The sequence below is a fragment of the Oryzias melastigma genome, linkage group LG5 (genome assembly GCF_002922805.2).
Source record: "Oryzias melastigma strain HK-1 linkage group LG5, ASM292280v2, whole genome shotgun sequence".
Classification (NCBI taxonomy): Eukaryota; Metazoa; Chordata; class Actinopteri; order Beloniformes; family Adrianichthyidae; genus Oryzias; species Oryzias melastigma.
Window position 1 is genome coordinate 29,751,744 of NC_050516.1, and position 20,547 is coordinate 29,772,290.

The 20,547-nt window shown below is 36.1% G+C and overlaps 1 protein-coding gene across 2 annotated transcripts in view; it reads right to left on the bottom strand.

The window, feature by feature from the left end:
• Positions 1-20,547, bottom strand: part of gnai2b (guanine nucleotide binding protein (G protein), alpha inhibiting activity polypeptide 2b) — a 51,769-nt gene that overhangs the window by 17,013 nt on the left and 14,209 nt on the right. For both annotated transcript variants that reach the window (XM_024270248.1, XM_024270249.1), the window contains exons 2-3: positions 3,446-3,488; positions 1,292-1,433 (exon numbers count right to left, since the gene is read on the bottom strand). In XM_024270248.1, coding sequence (XP_024126016.1) covers positions 1,292-1,433; positions 3,446-3,488 — 185 coding nt within the window. The remainder of the gene's footprint in view (positions 1-1,291; positions 1,434-3,445; positions 3,489-20,547) is intronic.

Here is a 20,547-nt window from a genome sequence, read left to right on the forward strand (position 1 = left end):
ATTATTTAATTTACATTTTTAATTTACATTTTTTAATTACATTTTTATTACAGGAAATGAGTGGTATGTCAAACTGCTTATCAAAAAAAAAAGAAAAAAAAAATGTATATATAATCATTGTAATTTGGCACCCTCCAGCAGATGGCGACCTAGGCGGCCGCCTATGCCCAGGCCCTGCTCCCCTCTCAGGTTAATGTGGGACAGAAATTCTTCAAACTGGGCCACAGACAGATGGAAGTAACGTTTAAAATGGCCGTCATCCAGGCGTAGCTCCCGCTGCAAGCGTGAAGTAAACCGCACCAGGAGAGACTCTGAAAGATCTGGTGAACCAGGACAGGACGATCTGCTTTCCGGTGCCTCTATAAAACTCTCCAAAACATATAAATCCAAGTTCAACATCATCCATGTTTTCCATGATATGGCAACAAATGAAGCCCAGAAAATCAGGTGGTTGTTCCTCCCACACAGGGTAGGACGTCAAAGTGTAAAGGACATTTTAGGCAGTAACTTTGACGGTTTACAGTTACACCTACAACTCAAAGGGGAATTTCTAATGAAAATTTCATCCTACAGTATGACAGTTTTTTTTAATTTTGTCTTAAAACAGCAGAATCATAATTAGAAGACCTCTGAGAACACTTTTACAACAAAAGATGATCAGACTTTATCTATTACAACAACAGGAAAGAATATTTGTCCTCAGACTTGTTCCCGTTTCTACAACATCCATGTTTCTTCTGATAACAAAAAGCTGCAGTGAACAGGTGCATGCTGGAATCCAAATGATCCAGCGTTTGTTTTACCAACAAAGCTTCCTGGTGTTATTGACTGAAAAGGAACTGCCAAGAGAAGAAGGCAGAGCTGCGTTCCCAGAGGCATGCCAGCCCTGGAATGATCTTTGCTCACTGAGTGGATCTGAGAAGCTGCTGAGGAAGAGAAATGTTTGTTCCAAAGATAACAAGCTGAGTTTGGCCCAGACTGAGGTTAGAAACTCCACTGCAGTCTTTGAGCTTCAGAGGTGGGATGGAGTGTTGTAAACCCCACGGTCTGTCCTGGATACACAACTGCAGGATGCTGCTGACAAAACATGTTTTAGCCTGAAGGAGATCCTCCGGCTGAAGCAAACCCACTTCTGCATTCTCACACAGAGGGAAACACTATGACCGGGCTGTGCTTGTAAATCTTTACACCATGATTATGGTTAAGGTGAAAGAACTCCAGAAGGATGGGTGTGTGGAAGTAACTTTACTATACAAAAAAACCACCCTTCCTGTGTGCTTGGGTCTCTTACCGTCCTGGCAGGGTCGCTGTAGTCGATCTTGAGACTGGCCATGGCTTTAACAATGGCCATGATGGACTGGATGGTGTTGCTGTAAACAACCGCTCGATACTGCTTACACTCGTCTTCTGAGTACCCATCTTCATGGATGATCCTGAGAGAAACCAGACGTGAAAATTACAAAGAGGTTTAGGAAAACTATGTTTTTAGAGGAGTTCTCAGAGATGTAAACCCTCCAGCTGAAACTGAAGTGTGACGTCATAAGGAACTTTAAACTGGCATGTAAAAGTAAATTAATGTTTAATGATCAAATTAATTAAATAATTTGATTCATGGAGCAATTTTCTTGTAAAGTTATGTCCCACATTTTGTAAAAAATGTTCTGTTTTCTTTTTAAATATACAAATTATACATTTTTTACTTAAGTTCAACCTTTGGAAGTCCTTAGTTTTGTGAAATGTGTCCAAAATGGAATAAAATTCACCTTTTGATCTATTTTCAAAGCATTCTAAATGGTCTTTTAATCATGATTATGTCATTTTTAAGCCAAATTAAAAAAAAATAGAACATAATTTCGGCAGAGCAGCAGTAGTTCATCAGAAACTAAACTCTGAGTTGTGGACGGGAATGTTTTCAGAGTAAGTCAGCACTAACTTCCCATCATCCCTTTGTTTACACTCTCCACTTTCTTACAGCCCATTATACCACCAACCTAACATTAGTGGTGCAACAAAAATGGGCCAGATTTAAGCTTTAAGCAAAGACGTTCATGGATTTGTTTGTTTGCAAGTGGATGAATACGAATGGGGCGGAGCTTCTAGAAGCCAAATGTAGATTGACGCCGTTTATAAAGGTATTTGATTCGTCTGCTTCTGGTTCACAATAATCTGAAATACTTAAAAATGCAGTTTTAATCGTACTTTTCTTATTATGTCTTCAAATGTGAGAAAAATGCCACAAAAACGTGTTAAAAACACCAAAACACTATTGTTGTCAGAGTGGAGCTTTATCATAAGTCACATTGTGAATCACTGAATCCATTCAGTCAAAAAATAATTTGAAAAAAAAAAGTAAACAATCTTCAGTTGCAAAAAATAATAAAAAAAATGAAAAAACAAAAAAACATCTATTGATTGAAGAATATGATTTATAGCTGATTCAATATGATTTGTGGTGACAACTTATCATCAAATTAAATTGTCATTTTTACATATTTTTATATTTTGTAACATTTATTTTACTGAATATTTTAGTATGTAATGTAAAACACAGCAAAGTGTCACACATACAGTCAGCTGAACTTTAAAACCGAGACGATCTGCTGATAATTACATGTTAGAATGGAAAAAACCTAGAGTTTCATGTTGTTTGGGATCTGATCAAATCTTACATGCAGGAAACGTGATCCAGGAAGATCAAAACGACTGAAGGAAAACTGCGACACCTGATACAGAGAGTTTCTGCCCGACCGTCCAGCAGTGTTTCCTGCTCCGTTCAATAACAGCTCCCTGTTAGATCGGATTGTGTTTTTTATAGCAATTTTTTTTTTATGTTGTTATAACAGCTGAAAAAGAACGACAGTTTTTCCGTCTTTCAGTAATGAATGTATGAATGTCAAATGTTGCTTTAATTAACTGATAACATCTGCTGTTACTAAATAGCGAACGAGGTGCACAAAGTGCTGAAAAATGATGTTTCAGCTCATTTTATTTACAGCTGCCATAACCAACTTTACAGCGGGTGTTCTGCATGATAATGTTAAACTGCAGCGTCCTCATAAAGGTCTTTATAAATGTCTAATAAACAGTAAATAATGTGGGAGCGCTGCAGCTTTCTGAGACTGAATCGAGCTCTAAGGAACATTTATGCATCACAAACAATGTCAAATAACTTATTCTGACCTAATATACATATGAATTGTTCTAAGAATGATTTTTAAAAATGTTTTATTTTTGTGTTATGAGACCCAAAGAAAAAAAAATCCTAAAATGTTCTGATTATTTTCTGCAATTGTTTTACCTTTAGTTTGCTTTGAATAAATCTACCAAAAACAAGTACATGAAGCTTTTACGAGCTTTCACTATGTGTCGGAAGTGTTTAGTTCTTACTTAAATCAGGATTAAAAGTATGCACATTTAGTAGAAACAGACAGATGATGAAACTTACTTCATTTGCTTTACAATTGTGCTTTTCCCAGACTCCCCAGCACCTGTTGGAAAAATAAACATAGCATAATTAATTTACAGAAAACTATTTTTATGCTTAAAGTCTTGAAAGTTAATATATATAAAATACAAAATCTCAGTTTCTGAGTCAAAAGTGTCAATAAAACATTACAAATGTAAGAAATCAAAGAGTGCAGACAGGAAAGGACCAAACTTTGAGTCTGCTCCACCCCCAAGCTAACACTTTCTCCGTGAAGCTAGCGGTGATCAGCTATCTTGGAGAGCCCCCCACCCCCGGCTCGTGCACAGTCGTGCAGACTGTGTTGTTATCCAGTTTAGCTATGGCCAAGAAACACTCATTCTTTAGCGTTTAAACTGAAGAAAGTTGACGGGAGAAATCTGCACGACATGTTGAAATGGATCCCGAACGTATCCGAGAACGACGGAAGCAGAGAAGGGATATAAGGAAGACGGCAGGGGAGAGGGAGCAGACTATTTCCTTCTGAGGAAAGGGAGAAGACTATTTCCTGGTGGAGGAAGGAAGCAGTCTATTTCCTGGTGGAATAAGGAAGCAGACTATTTCCTGGTGGAACAATGAAGCAGACCATATCCTGGGGGAGAAAGGAAGTAGACTATTTCCTGGTGGAAAAGTGAGTGGAGTATTTGCTGGTGAGGAAAGGGGGCATACTATTTCCTAGTGGAACAAGGGAGCAGACTATGCCCTGGTGGAGAAAAGGAGCAGATTACTTCCCATTGGAGAAAGGGAGACAACTATATCCTGGTGAGGAAAGGGAGAAAACAATTTTTGCGTGGAGAAAGGTAGTGGGGTGTTTCTTGGTGGAGAACGGGAGCAGACTATTTCCTGGTGGAGAAAGGGAGAAGATTATTTCCTGGTGGAGAAAGGGAGAAGACTATTTCCTGGTGGAGAAAGGGAGCAGACTATTTCCTGGTGGAGAAAGGGAGAAGATTATTTCCTGGTGGAGAAAGGGAGAAGACTATTTCCTGGTGTAGAAAGGGAGCAGACTATTTCTTGGTGGAGAAAGGGAGCAGACTATTTCCTGGTGGAAAAACTGAGTGACGAATTGGGAGAACTAGTTTGAACATGGATTAATGAGCAAAGGCAGAAAGGTACGCATCAAAGGATTTTTGATATGTAGAATAATGATGTTTCACGGAGAACAAAAAAAGTTACCACCTAGAACTAATCAGAACAACATTTTCATCATTTCAATAAATCCTGAAATATTCATCTGGTGTTGTCTGCATTTTTTGACAGAATTTTACAGTAAAATGATCCCATCACCATTCTGTTTGTGCCAAATTTTGGGAATAAACGCTCAGGCTGGACCGCATATACATTCATATTTTTTTAAACTGATGTTTTTTTTCCTTGGTGTGACATGCTGATATCATGAAATGGGTGGCTCTCAGGAGGGATAGGCGGAGCCTCAGAGATCAAGTTGTTTTACTTCCGGGTATGAAAAGAGTTCGAAAAGTAAGTCATATTTCATAAATATCTTTTTATTGTTCCAAAGGCAATATATGATCATTTATATGGATATTGTTCACTTTAAAAGAACTAAGAAAATCATGATATGGCCCCTGTAAGAGGTTACTAATGTTAGTACAGAGTCTGCCCACCTTTTTGTTTTATAACAACAAAGTTTTGTGTTATTTTTGCTTCAGCAGAGAGCCGCTCTTCAAAATTGTCGTGAGTTTCTGCCACTCCTCTCCTGCTGCCACACAGCCTCTCATCACACAGACCCGGCCCTGCCAACAAGCATTAGGCCAGCTCCAGCCTAATGGAGCGAATGAGCCCGGCCGAGTCACCCTTTCACATTTCCAATAACAGATTCACACTGAGAACTATAAGCAACAAGAGGCTAGCTGTAGACATTTTAAGTGATTTTACACTCATTTTGATTATTTTAACTTTTGACTCCAATTATCTTTAGATCTTTTGTAAAAGCATTACAAGTAGTCTTTTAATTATGATTATCGTGGAAAATCTGAATTTTCTTTACATCTGTCCTCCATCATGAGAAAAATGCTACAAAAACACCAAAAAACAATATTTTCATTGGAGTTGGACTTAAATGTATGAAAAAGATTCTCCCTGAATTTAAATCGCCATGTTTCTAGAACACAATGATTCATGACGGGACTTTTTAAAGCTCCTCACTCCTTTCTTCTACCGCCTGTAACTTCAGCGCTCGCTTTTAGTCAGATAAACAGACGAACATTGGAAAAGCTTCTCCTGACCCACAGGCACGGCTTAAGTGGAAAAGGTAGCTGGAGGAAAGCGGAATATCGGTCTCTCTGCAAGCACACAGGCCCGTTTGAAGGTCACCTTCCTGACACAAGAATAAAACTCTTCCATTAATATTTCAAGCCTACGGGGAAGTGGTCGCTCATGAACAGGACGAGGGAAAAAAAGAAAGGAGAGCCTTGTAATTCTTTGTGAAAGTTGTTGTAGTGAACTGGCCGCTTTTCTTGTGCCACTTAGAAGGAAAGCTTTTAAACATTTACATATTCTTAGTTTCCAAATAAAACAATAATCTGTATGTGTTTTTATCTGAATACACTCGATATGCAGACATCTACAGACAAAAAGGAACTGAAATAATTATATAAAAGTTGTTTTGCTGATATAAAGATGTTTACGGAGCCCCTAGAGCAGGGGTGTCAAACTCGCAGAAGGGTCCAAAATACACCTAAAGTCGCAGGTCGAACAGGATAAACATTTATTTAAGACTCTAGAACTACATTTTTAAAACCGTAACTTTTTCACATAACATATACAGCATTACCTGCGATAATGCTAGTGTTAATACTCTAACCTGAATTTGTCCTCTGAAGGTGCTAGTGCTGATAGCTGAAGATGCTGAAATTGATAGCTAAAAATGCTGAAGCTAATAACTGAAAATGCTGAGGCTAAAAGCCAGCTAAAATTTTAGCTAAATGCCAAATTACCCCAAAAAACTAAAAAAAAAAAAAACTGTAGGTTATCCAAAACAGCTAGTATGTAGCTGAAATAATAGCTTAGCTTCAAAATAGCCTAAAAAAAGTGAAAAAATCCTAAATTAGCCTAGCATATAGCTGAAATATTGACTGAACTCCAAAACAGCCTAAAAAGGGAAAAAAGCCTAAATTAGCCAAAACAGCTAGCATGTAGCTGAAATATGAAAAGGCAGAAATATTCCAGAATAAATCAACCTAAACATTAAATAACTTTCAATATTTTACAAACCATAAAAAAATATGTTGCCAAAATTATACTATTATAAATATATGCAAGATAACATCGGGCCTTTAATAACAATAAAATAAAACGATCTGGAGTGCCGGATATAAATACCAGGAGGGCCGGATCCGGCCCCTGGGCCTCGACTTTGATACGTCCCCTAAAAGGACATTTAAGTTAAATAATAAAATTGAAGTAAAAAATTCCACTAAGAAAAAAAGGTTACTATTAATAACTGGTGCGCACCAGTTATGTATATATAACATTTTTTTACTGCAATTTTTAGGAAAAAAAACGTTTTTTTTTGTTTAATTACTGTTGCGCACCTGTGGAACCTCTAAAGGAACACTGAAGTTAAATAAAAAATTGAAGTTTTTTTTTTTTTTTTAGTAATAAAAAAAATCATTGGATTCCTAACACAAACAAATCTCAAACAAGCAAAGAAATACAGCTTCCACTACAAGTATAAAATTTAAAAAAATGATTGAGTTACATTTAGAGTGGTATAAAGATTCATTAGAATGTGTTTGGGCAGAAATTTTGTACAAACTAGTTTGATTGTGAATAAATGTCCTTCAAACACTTGGATTAATGTGAATCATGAATACGGAATAAATGTGCATTTAGAAAAAAAACAGAAATAAACACTTGAATCTGAAAGACCTACTACTTTTACTTTGAAAATCCACACAGAAATGCACTAAAAAATATTACTCACACAAAGGGAAAAAAATCTTAACATTTTTAGGATTTGTGAACAGAAAGTCAGTGTGATTTATTTCTACGATGAGTAAAATAAAGTAACTCCAACTGTGTTCCATTCTCCAAACAACCCCGTTAACATCACTGCCAGCTGACTTCCAGAGATGTGTTTGATCTGAGAACTTTAATTACTACTAGCAGGCCAAGATAAGTCACGTTACACTGAGGGAGAACAGCACCATTCAACAGGGAGTAGATAAGAACGGCTTTCTTAACTCCTTGACGCCTGAATTTATATCCAGCTACAAGAAAAAAAAAATGACTGATGTTAAATTAAGGTAAGTTTGGAGCAAAAGGGGGCTGATGCAAATTTGTATCAATGGGCTTCATGGGGTATGCGTCTCAGAGGACACAATACATTTAAGAGCGAGCTCTGGACCCATCCAGCATCTATTCCTGCTTAGTTCTGCACAGACTCACGTGGGTGAAAGCAAAGAACATCCTGAATGATGGAAGGACCACACAGACATACACTCACTGAGAAAAGAAGATTTTAGATTCATCGATAACAATCCATAAGTGATTCTGAATCGTTTTATGAATATTAAATAATCAATAATCAAAAAATTTACATGATTGAAAGTAAAAGTAGCAAGTGGAACTAAACTCAAAGCACTTTTCTCTCTGACATTTTTGAAGAGCACAAAAAAATGTTTTAAGACGAGGTGGATAAATATAACCGTAACTTTTTAACATTAACATATATAGCATTACATGCTGGTGTGAATGCTGTAAGCTGAATTTAGCTAGAGCTGATAGCTGAAGATGCTGAAATTCATAAATAAAAACGCTGAGGCTGATAGCTGAAAACACTGGAGTTAATAGCTGAAATCACTGAAGCTAATAACTGAAAATGCAGAAGCTGATAGCTGAAAATGCTGGAGTTAATAGCTGAAATCACTGAAGCTAATAACTGAAAATGCAGAAGCTGATAGCTGAAAACGCTGGAGTTAATAGCTGAAATCACTGAAGCTAATGAGTGAAAATGCTGAAGCTGATAACTGAAAACGCTGGAGTTAATAGCTGAAATCACTGAAGCTAATAACTGAAAATGCTGAAGCTGATAGCTGAAAACGCTGGAGTTAATAGCTGAAATCACTGAAGCTAATTAGTGAAAATGCTGAAGCTGATAGCTGAAAACGCTGGAGTTAATAGCTGAAATCACTGAAGCTAATGAGTGAAAATGCTGAAGCTGATAGCTGAAAACGCTGGAGTTAATAGCTGAAATCACTGAAGCTAATAACTGAAAATGCTGAAGCTGATAGCTGAAAACGGAGTTAATAACTGAAATCACTGAAGGTAATGACTGAAAATGCTGAAGCTAAAAGCCAGCTAAAATTTTAGCTAAATGCCAAATTACCCCAAAAAACAAACAAAAAAAAAAACGTAGATTATCCAAAACAGCAAGTATGTAGCTGGAATAATACCTAATCTTCAAAATAGCCTAAAAAACTGAAATAAGCCTAAATTAGCCAAAACAGCTAGCATGTAGCTGAAACATGAAAAGGTAGAAATATCATTTACGAATAAATAAACTTAAACCTTAAATGAAGTTCAATATTTTACCCTCCATAAAAATATATTTTGTCAAAATTATACAAATAGAAATAAGTGCAAGATAACATCAACAATAAAATAAAATGATCTGGAGGGCCGGATAGAATTACCCGGAGTGCCAGATCCGGCCCCGGGGCCTAAAAAGACAAATACAACAACATTAATTCATCATGCATTAAAGAAAACTGTATTTTCTTAAATATAATAACAGCATGCATTAATCCACTTTCTACTATTAGTAACTGTTTTGAGCTGAAAATAAATTCATACATTTTTAAATAACACTCGTGTAAATTTCATAGTAAAATAATGTAATAATTTGTCCAGTAAAAATATACTTAGATTTTCATTAATCTACTGACCAACTTAACTGGTGAGTCAAAAATAAAATTTGAAAATCAGTTTGAAGGCTGTTGCTACCAAAAGTGCTCTGAATGAGTGTAATATTTGTCTGTATTGTTCTGCAAACATTTTTACAGTTTTTATTTAGTTGCACTTTATCTTCAAGCCAATTTCCAAAGGAAATGTTTAAAATAAAATAGTTGTTAAAAAATATTCTGTCATTTGTAACCTTTGTTAAAGAAAGTAAAAATAAGGAGAAAAAAAAAATCAAGTTTGGAATGAAAAAAACAGATCTCCTGTCTGCGGTTTCTACGTTTAGGTGCGTGTCATTTTCCCAAAAAAAAGGTTGTGTTCTGGGAAATGTTAGCAGCAGTCAACAGGAAAATTATTGTTTACAGCTTTCTGAGTTTAAACCAAATGAGAAGCGATTTATGTTGCAGAATTAGCTCTTATCCAACCAGAAAAATGAAAACATTGTCCTGCTAGAGGACGGTTAGCACGCTGCTTCTATCAGATTACAACAATTTGTCTTGCAGCTGTAAATTAAAAAAATAAATAAATAAATTTTTTGCTCAAGTCAGAAAATGACAAAATGACACTTTTTACACTGATGATGCAAATAGTGTTTATATGTGAAAATAACTACAAATAAATTTGGGATCTCTGTTTTCTCCAAGATAAAGCTCAACTCATAGTTCATTTAAAGCATTTCCTCCAAAAGGAGATGATGTGTTTAATTCTGCAGTACAGCGTGTGCACGAGCATGCACACTAAACTGCAGAAGTGAAAGTGCAGCATTGGCAAAGTCCGGAACCGAGCTGCTTGCATTTTTGTTGGTGAGGCTTTTGTGAATTTATGAGAAGGCATGGAGATTTCTGCAGCAGGCGCACTGCAAATGTTTAAGTGAATGTACCTGCCTCAGCACAGCTTTGAGATTTCCGCTGTGCGTTTACAGATTAAGTATGACTGAGGCGAGTGTGAATGCAGCAGTGATTGCAGGGAAGCTAAATGCGTTTTTACTGGGAGAAAATTGTTGTTTACAGGAGTTTGTTTCAAATGCAGAATTCTGTGAGCAACAACCCAAAAAGACGTCTTTTTTAAGTTAATTTGGTGAATATTTATTTTTTTCCACTCCAACTGATCTATTGTACAAGTGTTCCCAGTGGTCTTTTAATAATGATTATGCACTTTTTAGCCAAAATCAAAATAACTGTCATTTTAGGGCTTAGCTAATTTCCCATCATGCCTTTGTCTATAACACCGGTCTGCAACTTGCAGGTCCGGAGGCACATCGGGCTCTTTTATTTAAGAAAAATGATATTAAAAAAAGTTACTAAATGTTAAAAAATAATTATAAAATAAGAAGTGAGAAAGTTGTAAAGGGGAAAAAAGTCAACTAACTCAAACTTTAACGATTAAAAACAGTGCGCATCTCAAGGTGAACTACAACATTTTTTAATTTTTGTGCATCCTATTCTGTACTACAAATTAAAATAAATAAATAAATAGATGTCAATAAGCACAACCAGTACTAAGGCACTCCAAAGTATAAAGTGAATTTTCTATTTTTGAAAAAATAAAGAATTTTTAGTGTGTTCAAAAAATGTCAGGGATCACTTAATTAGTTCTGATTTCATTTTGGTTTGCTAGATTTAAAATTCTGGTAGACATTCTGCTGACATTACACTTGCTACTACTTTTGCTGCATTGAGATAATCGTATTTGACTGGTTGTCTTTTATTTTGAAAGGAACTTCAGTCAAAAGTAAAAAAAAAGGCTATTTTCTAGGGCCAGGAATTGATTAAAAAAAATAATCGCAAACCTGGGGCAAAATTAATAAAGATTAATTGCAATTAATTTTTTATTTATTAATAGTATTTGCTGACCACTTAATAATTGAGAATAATTACAAAGGGAAATTTATAAGACATGACAACACGCCAGACCATGGATCAAATATTCTGCTTTTTGAGAAAAAAAAAAAAAAGAAGAAGATCAAAGCACTAAAAACAGATTGAATATTTATTTATTTTGTAAATAACCATGGTATAAGTGGGAAACCAACCCAATGAAGGGAAAGAGAAAAACTGCTGATCCAAGAGGTGCGATTCATTTTTTTTTCCAATTAGTCGGCTAATCTGGTCGTGCGCAAACTGGATGTAAAGCACACATCTTAACCATTATTAGCTTTAAACTAACTAAAAATTAGATAAATAGCATTACCTGCGATAATGCTAATGTGAATGCTGTAAGCCGTATTTGGTTGCTGAAGATGCAAATGATGACAGCTGAAGATGCTGAAATTGATAACTAAATGTGCGGATGCTGATAGCCAGCTAAAATATTAGTTAAATGTCAAATTAGCTTAGAAAACTGAAACAAGCCTATGTTAGACAAAATAGCTAGCATATAGCTAAATATTAGCTAAACTCCAAATTAGCCTAAAAAACTGAAAAAGCCTAAATTAGCCAAAATAGCAAGCATGTAGCTCAAATATTAGCTAAACTCTAAAGTAGCGTAAAAAAGTCTCAATTAGAAAATAGCTAGCATGTAGGTCAAATATTAGCTAAACTCCAAATTAGTCTAAAAAAAGTCTAAATTAGCCAAAATAGCTAGCATGTAGCTGAAATATCAGCTAAACTCCAAATTAGCCTAAAAAACTAAAAAACAGCATAAATTAGCCAAAGCAGCTAGCATGTAGTTCAAATATTCGCTAAACTCCTAATTAGTCTAAAAAAGCTTAAATTAGCCAAAATAGCTAGCATGTAGCTCAAATATTAGCTAAACTCCAAATTAGCCCCAAGAAACCTTAATAAATGACAAAATAGTCCAAAAATCTAGCAGAATGCCATTATAACTTTTAACTTCACTCCATATAATATAAATTAACGACTAATCGACTATTAAATTATCTACCGACTATTTTAATAGTTGATAAGTCAACGATTAGTTGACTAATCGTGGCCGCCCTAAATACAAATCTTTTTTTTTTTAAAGGGTGAAGGAAGACTTTGTGGTTCATATTGGGTTGAAATCGACCAGAATTGCTCTTTCAGAGTTGAAGGTTGCAGGCCTCTGCTCTGTACTCTCTCCCACTAGCTTACATCCTCCAAAACACCATTTTCATTGGAGTGGGTCTGTGAAAAGCTTTAGTTCATCTTGTGTTATATTTTCATTTGCCAAATCCTACTTTACTGATCATTGTGCAGCTAGTGGACATAGTAAAATGTCTTACTGCCAAACTCCTTCATCTTGTTCCAATATGGACTAGCTCTAAAAAAAAAAAAAGATGATAAACCAGAGAATTCAAAACTCACAAAATGGCAGAAAAAAAGAAGCTGGTATTTCCTTCAATTAAAGTCCAAAAGTGAACTATTATTGGGCATTCAGGATACATAACTTTTTGCATTATTGTACACCACACTATTGAGTTTGCTATAGCCTTTCTGTCAGCCAGTCCCTATTAAAGCACCTTTTCCGCCTGCAGTCAAGTGTTTCCTCCCATAGAGCTCTTATTTGTGCCAGCAGCCGTCTTTCACATCCACTCCACCATTTCTCAAGAGGAACAAAGACTTAGATTGCCTTACTATATCACGGTACATCAGTTCCAGGAGACTTCCGACAAACCAGAATAAATAGCTACATGCAGCGTAGAGAGTAATGGAGGAATTTTACATGGATGAATGTATGCTTTTGGCTGCACTGGAAAAGTAGGTCATCTGTGTTGTGGGATGCATTCGAGCTTCACTGGTTTGCCTTACAGAGTATTACTGAAGCTTTTGAAAGAGGAAAAGAAACAAAGCCTCAGATGCAAAAATCAACAAAACCAAAAACACACACTACACGATGCGTTGAGTTTAGAACATAAAGATTTACACAGCGCAGTTATTCAATCAGTAGTATTTAAGGAGCAGCATCATACACATGACATTTATATCTTTAAAAAGCAAGATCCTGAGGGAATTGAATGCACCTATTATACGTAATTTAGCATAAATTGAATGTTTTTTTTTTTAATAGTACTGAAAAAGAATTAGAATTGTGAAAGTACTTCTAGAAACATGACAAAAGGCATCAGATCATTTGTCATGTACATGAGTATTTAGAATATTTACAGTACACAGACACATTTTGAATCTTCTTATATCCTAATGCTAAATTAACATGGACAAAACATTATTCTGTTTATCAAACTCTTGTCCTTTGTTTTCTACAATGAAGGTTTACTAATGCTGTTTAATAATAAATCCATCCTTGGTTGTCCATACTTTCTCAAAAGCAAAGATAGTAACATCTTTGTGTAGTAAGGGTGTAACGATTAATCAACTTATCCAATTAATCGATTCATATTCCTACGATCCAAACAGATCGATCTGTCTGAGGTAAGTTGGGAATTGAATAGAACTGACCTATAAAATCGTTTCAAAATATAATTTGGATTGGGACATGGTAGATTTACTTAACTATAATGAATAGAAAGTACTATCAGAGCGGACAACAAACGTGATGGGCAGCAAAATAAGATCAAGCCATTATTACTTTGGTGAGAAAATAGTATCACCCTGATTTGTGCATGTGCAGTTCTTGATATGTGCGTACAGGTGAGTCTTCAACCTGGATTTAAATACGCCGTTTCAGCTGATCTAATGTTTTCTGGAAGTCTATTCCAGATCTGTGGAGCATAGAAGCTGAATGCAGCTTCTCCATGTTTAGTTCTGACTCTAGGAACTGATAAAAGACCGGGTCCAGATTAGCGGAGAGGTCTGGCTGGTACATACTGGGTCAGGAGGTCAGTCATGTATTGTGATGCTAAACCATTCAAAGCTTTATGAATATAACTTTTAAGTCTATCCTCTGACAGACAGGTAACCAGTGTTAAGACCTCAGAACTGGACCGATGCGGTCTACTTTCTGTGAGAACCCGAGCAGCAGAGTTCTGAATAAGCTCCAGTTTCTAGATTGATTAAAAAAAAATTATATATATATATATATATATATATTATTCCTCCAATACACTTTACAGTATGTGAGGTGTATTAAATTAATATAAATATATTCAAAAGACTAAGTAGATTATTTTTGTATTTCTAAACAAATTTTTCTAAATGTGTAAACTTAAAATTGAATTGAATTGAAAGAATAATAAAAAAAAATCAGAATCGAATCGATCCAGGTTCTTGTAAATCAAATCGTTTCTGGAAATTATTATCGGTAAAAATGTGACAACTGTACTACAAAAAGTAACAGACCAGAATGTCCAACCCAACAATTTGATATGAAAGCAATGTATTAAAAGGAGTACACACATAATACTAGCTATAATCAAGCATCTATTAAGCTTTACCTCTAGAAAGAAAGCAACTAAACAAGTTTTAACTCTGTCTACGTTCAGTGAAACATTTTTCCTTTTCATCAGGAAAGGTTAATCTGCAAGAAAAACCAACAGATTGACGTGTTTGTTTGTGGCCCCTGCTGAAGATTTAGATTGCGCTAATCAAAACTGATTCATCTCTTAAAGAAATTTGACACACTTTCAAAACAGAGACTGATTATTCATGATGACACAAGTGAGGCCCCCCGTATGTCTGCTGTCCTGAAAGTAGTTCCCGTCAATGCAGCTCTCACAGCTGGTGTTTACTTAGCAATCATACAGCTTTCTCCCTCATTTCCATGGGATTCTGCCCGTCAGCATGTCAGCCAACACGCTGGAACTTCACACAAGCATACATGTCTGGATACAGAGGAGGTATCAAGATTGGTGGGCTGCTGCTAAAGCGTTTTCTCAAGAAATATTATTAGACAATACCCTCAGGAGTCGAGTTAATTTAACACTCTTACACCACCTCTTACCAGAGATGTTAGTATTTCAAAGACTGGATTTATGAGAATATGAACATTCTCACCTGACAAATCCAGCTTTGGATGACTTTGGTGAATCTAATATATGTTTGATGTGAATACCATGTCTTGAGATATGAATTATGGCAAAGTCAAAAGCTGTGTGATATATTAAAACTCCTGAAAGTGTGCACACATGTTTCAGTTGTGTTCCAATAAAATGAAGAGAATGTATTTGTATATACTGGCTACTGCTCATGAGGTGCTTGAGGAACAGCGCCAATGTTCCCACGACCTAAAAGATATGACCAAATAAATGGACATTTATTAGACATTTATACCTCTTTTGTTCTCTGCTTAAGATATAGCCCAATGCACAGAGTTAAAAAAAAAAAAAAAACAAGACACCAGAAAATGTAATTTTAGGGTTTACCAAAAAGTCTCCCAGCGCTGCAATTTTGAGGAGTCAGAGCTATATCCCTTCCACTGGCCACCGACGGGAGCCGTACTGACTGCACTACATCTCCCAGCAACACCAGCGCACAGTTCCAGGATCCCACTCAGCTGTCTCTCATTTGCCAATCACCCACAGGACAAAGTACTGTTTGTGCCACCCCGCCTGCATTACTGAGCATTTCTTCTAGGGCTGCGTTGAAAAAAAAAAAAATCAATTAATCGATTTAAATTGATTTAAGCTTAATAGATCAATAATCGATTCACAAAAGACATAAATCGATTTAGCACACAAAGCTAAAGTCTGCTAGCTTGATGGTAACGTTCAATAGAATTTCCCATAGGACGGCTAATGCTAACGCCCGGTTGACCAAAAAAAAATACATTGTTGACTAAATTATCATCGTTATTTACTTACAGGCATTAATTTAGCATCATACTGTTATCTTCTTCTTGAATAAAGTGTACTTCTGTAGCACGATCGCCACCTAGTGGCCAAACTGAAACAACCTCCAGGAGAAGCAGCACAATTTACAATGTTAATGATCTGAACATTTTTGTTAGAACTATGTAACACTGTAAGATATTAACAATCTCATTATTTCACTAATACATTTTACAATATGTGAACTGTATCAGATTAATATAAATATATTCAAATAAAAAATAGATTTTTAATTAACTTCTAAGCAAATGTGTATACATTTGTAAACTTAAAATTGAATTGAATTGAAGAATCGAAAGAATCTGAAAAAATCGGAATCTAATCGATTCAGGCTCTTGTGAATCTAATCGTTTCTGGAAATTATAACCGATACCCAGCCCTAGTTTCTACCTGGATCTGATCTTCTATTTTCCTGACCCTGCTTATTTTGCGATTGCCTGTCGCCTGCCCTGACCCTCGTCTGGACTCTGACATCTCTAGTCTCTTCTTGGATGATCCCATGCTCGTGATAGACCTCTGCCTGTCTGAGCCTGATTTAGTTTTGTGGACTTTACCAGGTTTTCTTTTTTGTTGATTGGCAACCAACCATCCAAACTTCTTTCTATAGTGTCAGTATCACTATACAAAAGTACGTCCTGACTAACTGTTTGAATAAATGTAAAATTTTGTGGGGGGCAAAAAATGGCCAAACCTGTACCGGACACAGATGGCCCACACATGTTACCAAGGTTGTAGACGTCTGGGCCTGTAGAGTGAAAATGTTTGTCCACATTTTATCTACGGGCATGCTGCAAGCGATGGATTGTAGCGAACATTTATACAACATGAGGAAGGAACCTGGTAGTTGTGTTCATGTGGTAAGTGCACTACTTGCAGGCTCCCTGTGTGCAACCTGACTGTCAGAATTAGGAAATTAGCCAATCAAAATTTAATTTGTGTGCAAATACAACAGTCCTGCAGGCACTTGTATATCATTTGCTCACCATGTTCATACGACATTCCCTTTGGGTCAGTGAAGGGCCAGTACTCATATCTTACTAACGAGTAAACTGCAGCTTTAGGGCGTCGTGCCTTAAATCACCCATATGCTTAAAGTGTGTGCAACATACATTAGCCCTATGAATACTTCATGATACAATTACCACACGCACAACAATTGTACGTTCAATTTTTAACAATATCCCTTGAGGTGTCTGTTTAAGCCTTAAGGGAACTGAAAGACTCTGGCTGTCACCAACGATTATTTCAGTAGTCAATTAGTCTACAATTACTGTTTATGTTAGGGGATGTACAATTTTTCTTGACTAAAGGTGATCGTGCTGGTATTCAGTCCGTGGAGGTTACTGTCATGTATGACACTGCTAATGCTCAGCATTGGGTAAGTTCACAGAAACTGAAATTTTACATGTATAGTTCTTGAATTTCAATTATACCTTATGAAAGATAAAAAGTTTAAGGTTCCAGGTAAACTATATGCTAGTTCAAAAAAAAAAAAAAAATGTAGTTGGCTCACAGGTATAGGGCTCCTGATCCCTGCACTAAATCATTGTCTGAACTTCCCATAGAAATTGTAAGCAAAAAATATTTTTATGAACATGGGCTTTACTTTATTGCAATTAGTGAATGGTAAAATATTATAGAGTAATTTTTCCTCTATTAGTTTGCAAAAGTGACTTAAGCGGTAGCCGAGGTGTGGTACCTAAATCATGTCTTAAATCCATCCTCTTCAACCATTGGCAGAGGATTTACTCCTTTTAAAAAAACGTTAAGGAGGATCTGTGCAAGTGTTGCAGCCATCTCTAGTGTGCACTATAGGGCTGGGAATCACTGGGTACCTCACGATACGATGCGATACGCGATACATGGCTCACGATATCGATGATATCGCAATACTGCGATAATTGGTACAATCATCTCTTATAATTCTCAATATAAAGAACAACATATTTTTTAGGAAAATGTTTCCATTTATTTTATTTAGCTTGAACACAATCATAAAAAAAGAACTTGTCTTATTTTTTGCAACAAATAGACACTTTTGTGTAACATTGCTGAAATCAGTAATACTGTCTTTAACAAGTATTAACACCATTTGAATTTGAATTATCTGTGCTGTAACGATAGCCGTGTGAACCCGGGGTTAGTCTACTACCAATCGTTGACAGCCCTATACAAGAAAAACCAGCGTTACCCTAAAGCTGTGGCCACTGCTCTCCACAGTCCTGGACAATTCAAAAACCTGCAGCACCCGTATAGGTCAACCCCTAGTCTGCAAGACCTTAGCTAAATAACAATATTAGCTTTAAAAAAATACTCAAGAGAGGTAAAGGTGTTCCTTAATATCGTGTAACCTTTTTTGTATTCACCCTTTGTGTACATTAAATATATATGTGTGACTATCTGCCGTGTCTTTGAGCTGAAATTAAAAGAAAAAAAAAAAGAGGAACCCATTGATGTAGAGGCTGTCTGCGGCTTTGAAGATTAAAACATCTCTCCAGCAAAGCATGACTCCCGTCAGGGCAATTACTGCCTTTATGTACGTACAAGTTTCATCTTCCGCTGACATGTCTCTCATTACAATTCTGCAGCTTTATTCCCAGCTCCATCAAGGTCTTTTTAACACATTCCTCTAACTGCGAATGTATACGTTGCACAGAGTTTTGGCTGACGGGCTTTGGATGAACACCAATCAGAACATGCAAGCTTTCACCACAGATTCTGCAGAGTAGGTGGATGTACGCATGTACCCCTGTAGACAAGAACAGTCTCACATGTCAGCACAACAAGAAAAGTGCTTTGTCTTTTCTTTACAATTAAACCAAGAAAAAAGGCTCAATGGAATCATTGAAATCATAATGTTTAAGTTGGAGCGATTATGTTAATCCAAAGGCCAGTGCTCGAGTTTAAACACAATAGACTTTTATTCTTGTGATGATATTTTGAATGTGTGTCTCTGAAAACCAAATTAAGGAAATCAATAAACAAGTTTAAAATTAAAGGGTCCAAATAGATGGGGACTATAATACAACCACAAACCTTTAAAAGCTAATAAATACAGAGTTTCCACAGCAGTTGAGTTGAGATTTCAATCAGCTCTACTTCCAATCATTCAGCAGCCAATGAAAAAGATGATGGGGAAGGAATGAATGATCACCAATGTCTGCTAAGAAAATGCTGATGGAACAGATCCAGTCTGAGTGAACATGAACACATGCTGACACCACCTTTTTCTGTTCTGTATTACCTCTTTTGAAACAAAAAAGGTTTAGTTTAAGCTTGTGTGGTCTCAACACACTACAATTCTTCTGTTATTTCTCATCTAATATTCCATAGTGTCTCTGCAAAAATGAAAATTCCTAGAATAATCTCACCCTGAAGTGCGTGGATCGATGAAATGCTCCGGTGTGGTGGAGCTTCCCACAAAGGTAATCTCAGAAAGGAACATTACAAATGACAGTTGAAGAAACACTTTGTTCTCCTGCTTAATGTGTTTTCACTTTGCAAGGAAACAATTAAAAATAATCGAAAAAGGGATAAAAGAATGTATGTGGAGGGACTCATAAACTTAATATAATTTGTTGTGTTTTATGGCATATTGGCCATCAAAGTGCCACTACCGATCTTCTACCTGATGTTACTTATTTGGGTTTCAGGATAGACCAAGAACCATGCTGAGAGGACTTGCTTTTACTTCAGCTTTTATCATGACATAACAAGAACTTTGGTCATTTCCTAAGGTTGTGTTAGCACCTGTCATTTGGTGCAGACCAGAGATCATTTCCCACTAGAACTGGGATTTACTGGGTACCTCATGATACAACGAGATATGGGATACATTGCTCACGATATTGCAATACTGCAATAATTGGTAAAAAAAAAAAAAATCTAATAACTCACATTATTTAGAAAAACACACATTTTGGGAAAATGTGTTTTTTTAACTTGAACACGATCATAACAAACAACTTGTGTCTTATTTTGTGCAACAAATAAAAATCACTTTTGTGCAAATCAGTAATACTATGTCTTTAGCAAGCATTGATACCAACTGAATTTGAATTGTTTGTAAAATTTGTTGTTAACAATAGTAAACATGAACAGCAGTGCCACTTAGTGCAAAATTGTTGTAAACAACATCACAAAAATTAAATAATTTAAGTATCTATCAGGCACATTGGTGGTCATGACAGTCTTACAACACGCGCCCCCTATCTACTTCCAAAGGAGCGTCTCTCCAAAGGATGATGAATATAACGTACAACCTTTTTAAACAAAAATAAAATAACGATACTTGGTGAGAACCCAGCAACAATCAATTGCAGGACTAAATATCGCGATATATGGCAATATCAATATTTTGGCACACCCCTGCTTCCCACGTTAGTCAAGAACAAGTTTCCAGGCATGAATACACTCATGAAGAATTTGATCTGGACCAAACAAGTAGATTAATCCATCTGAA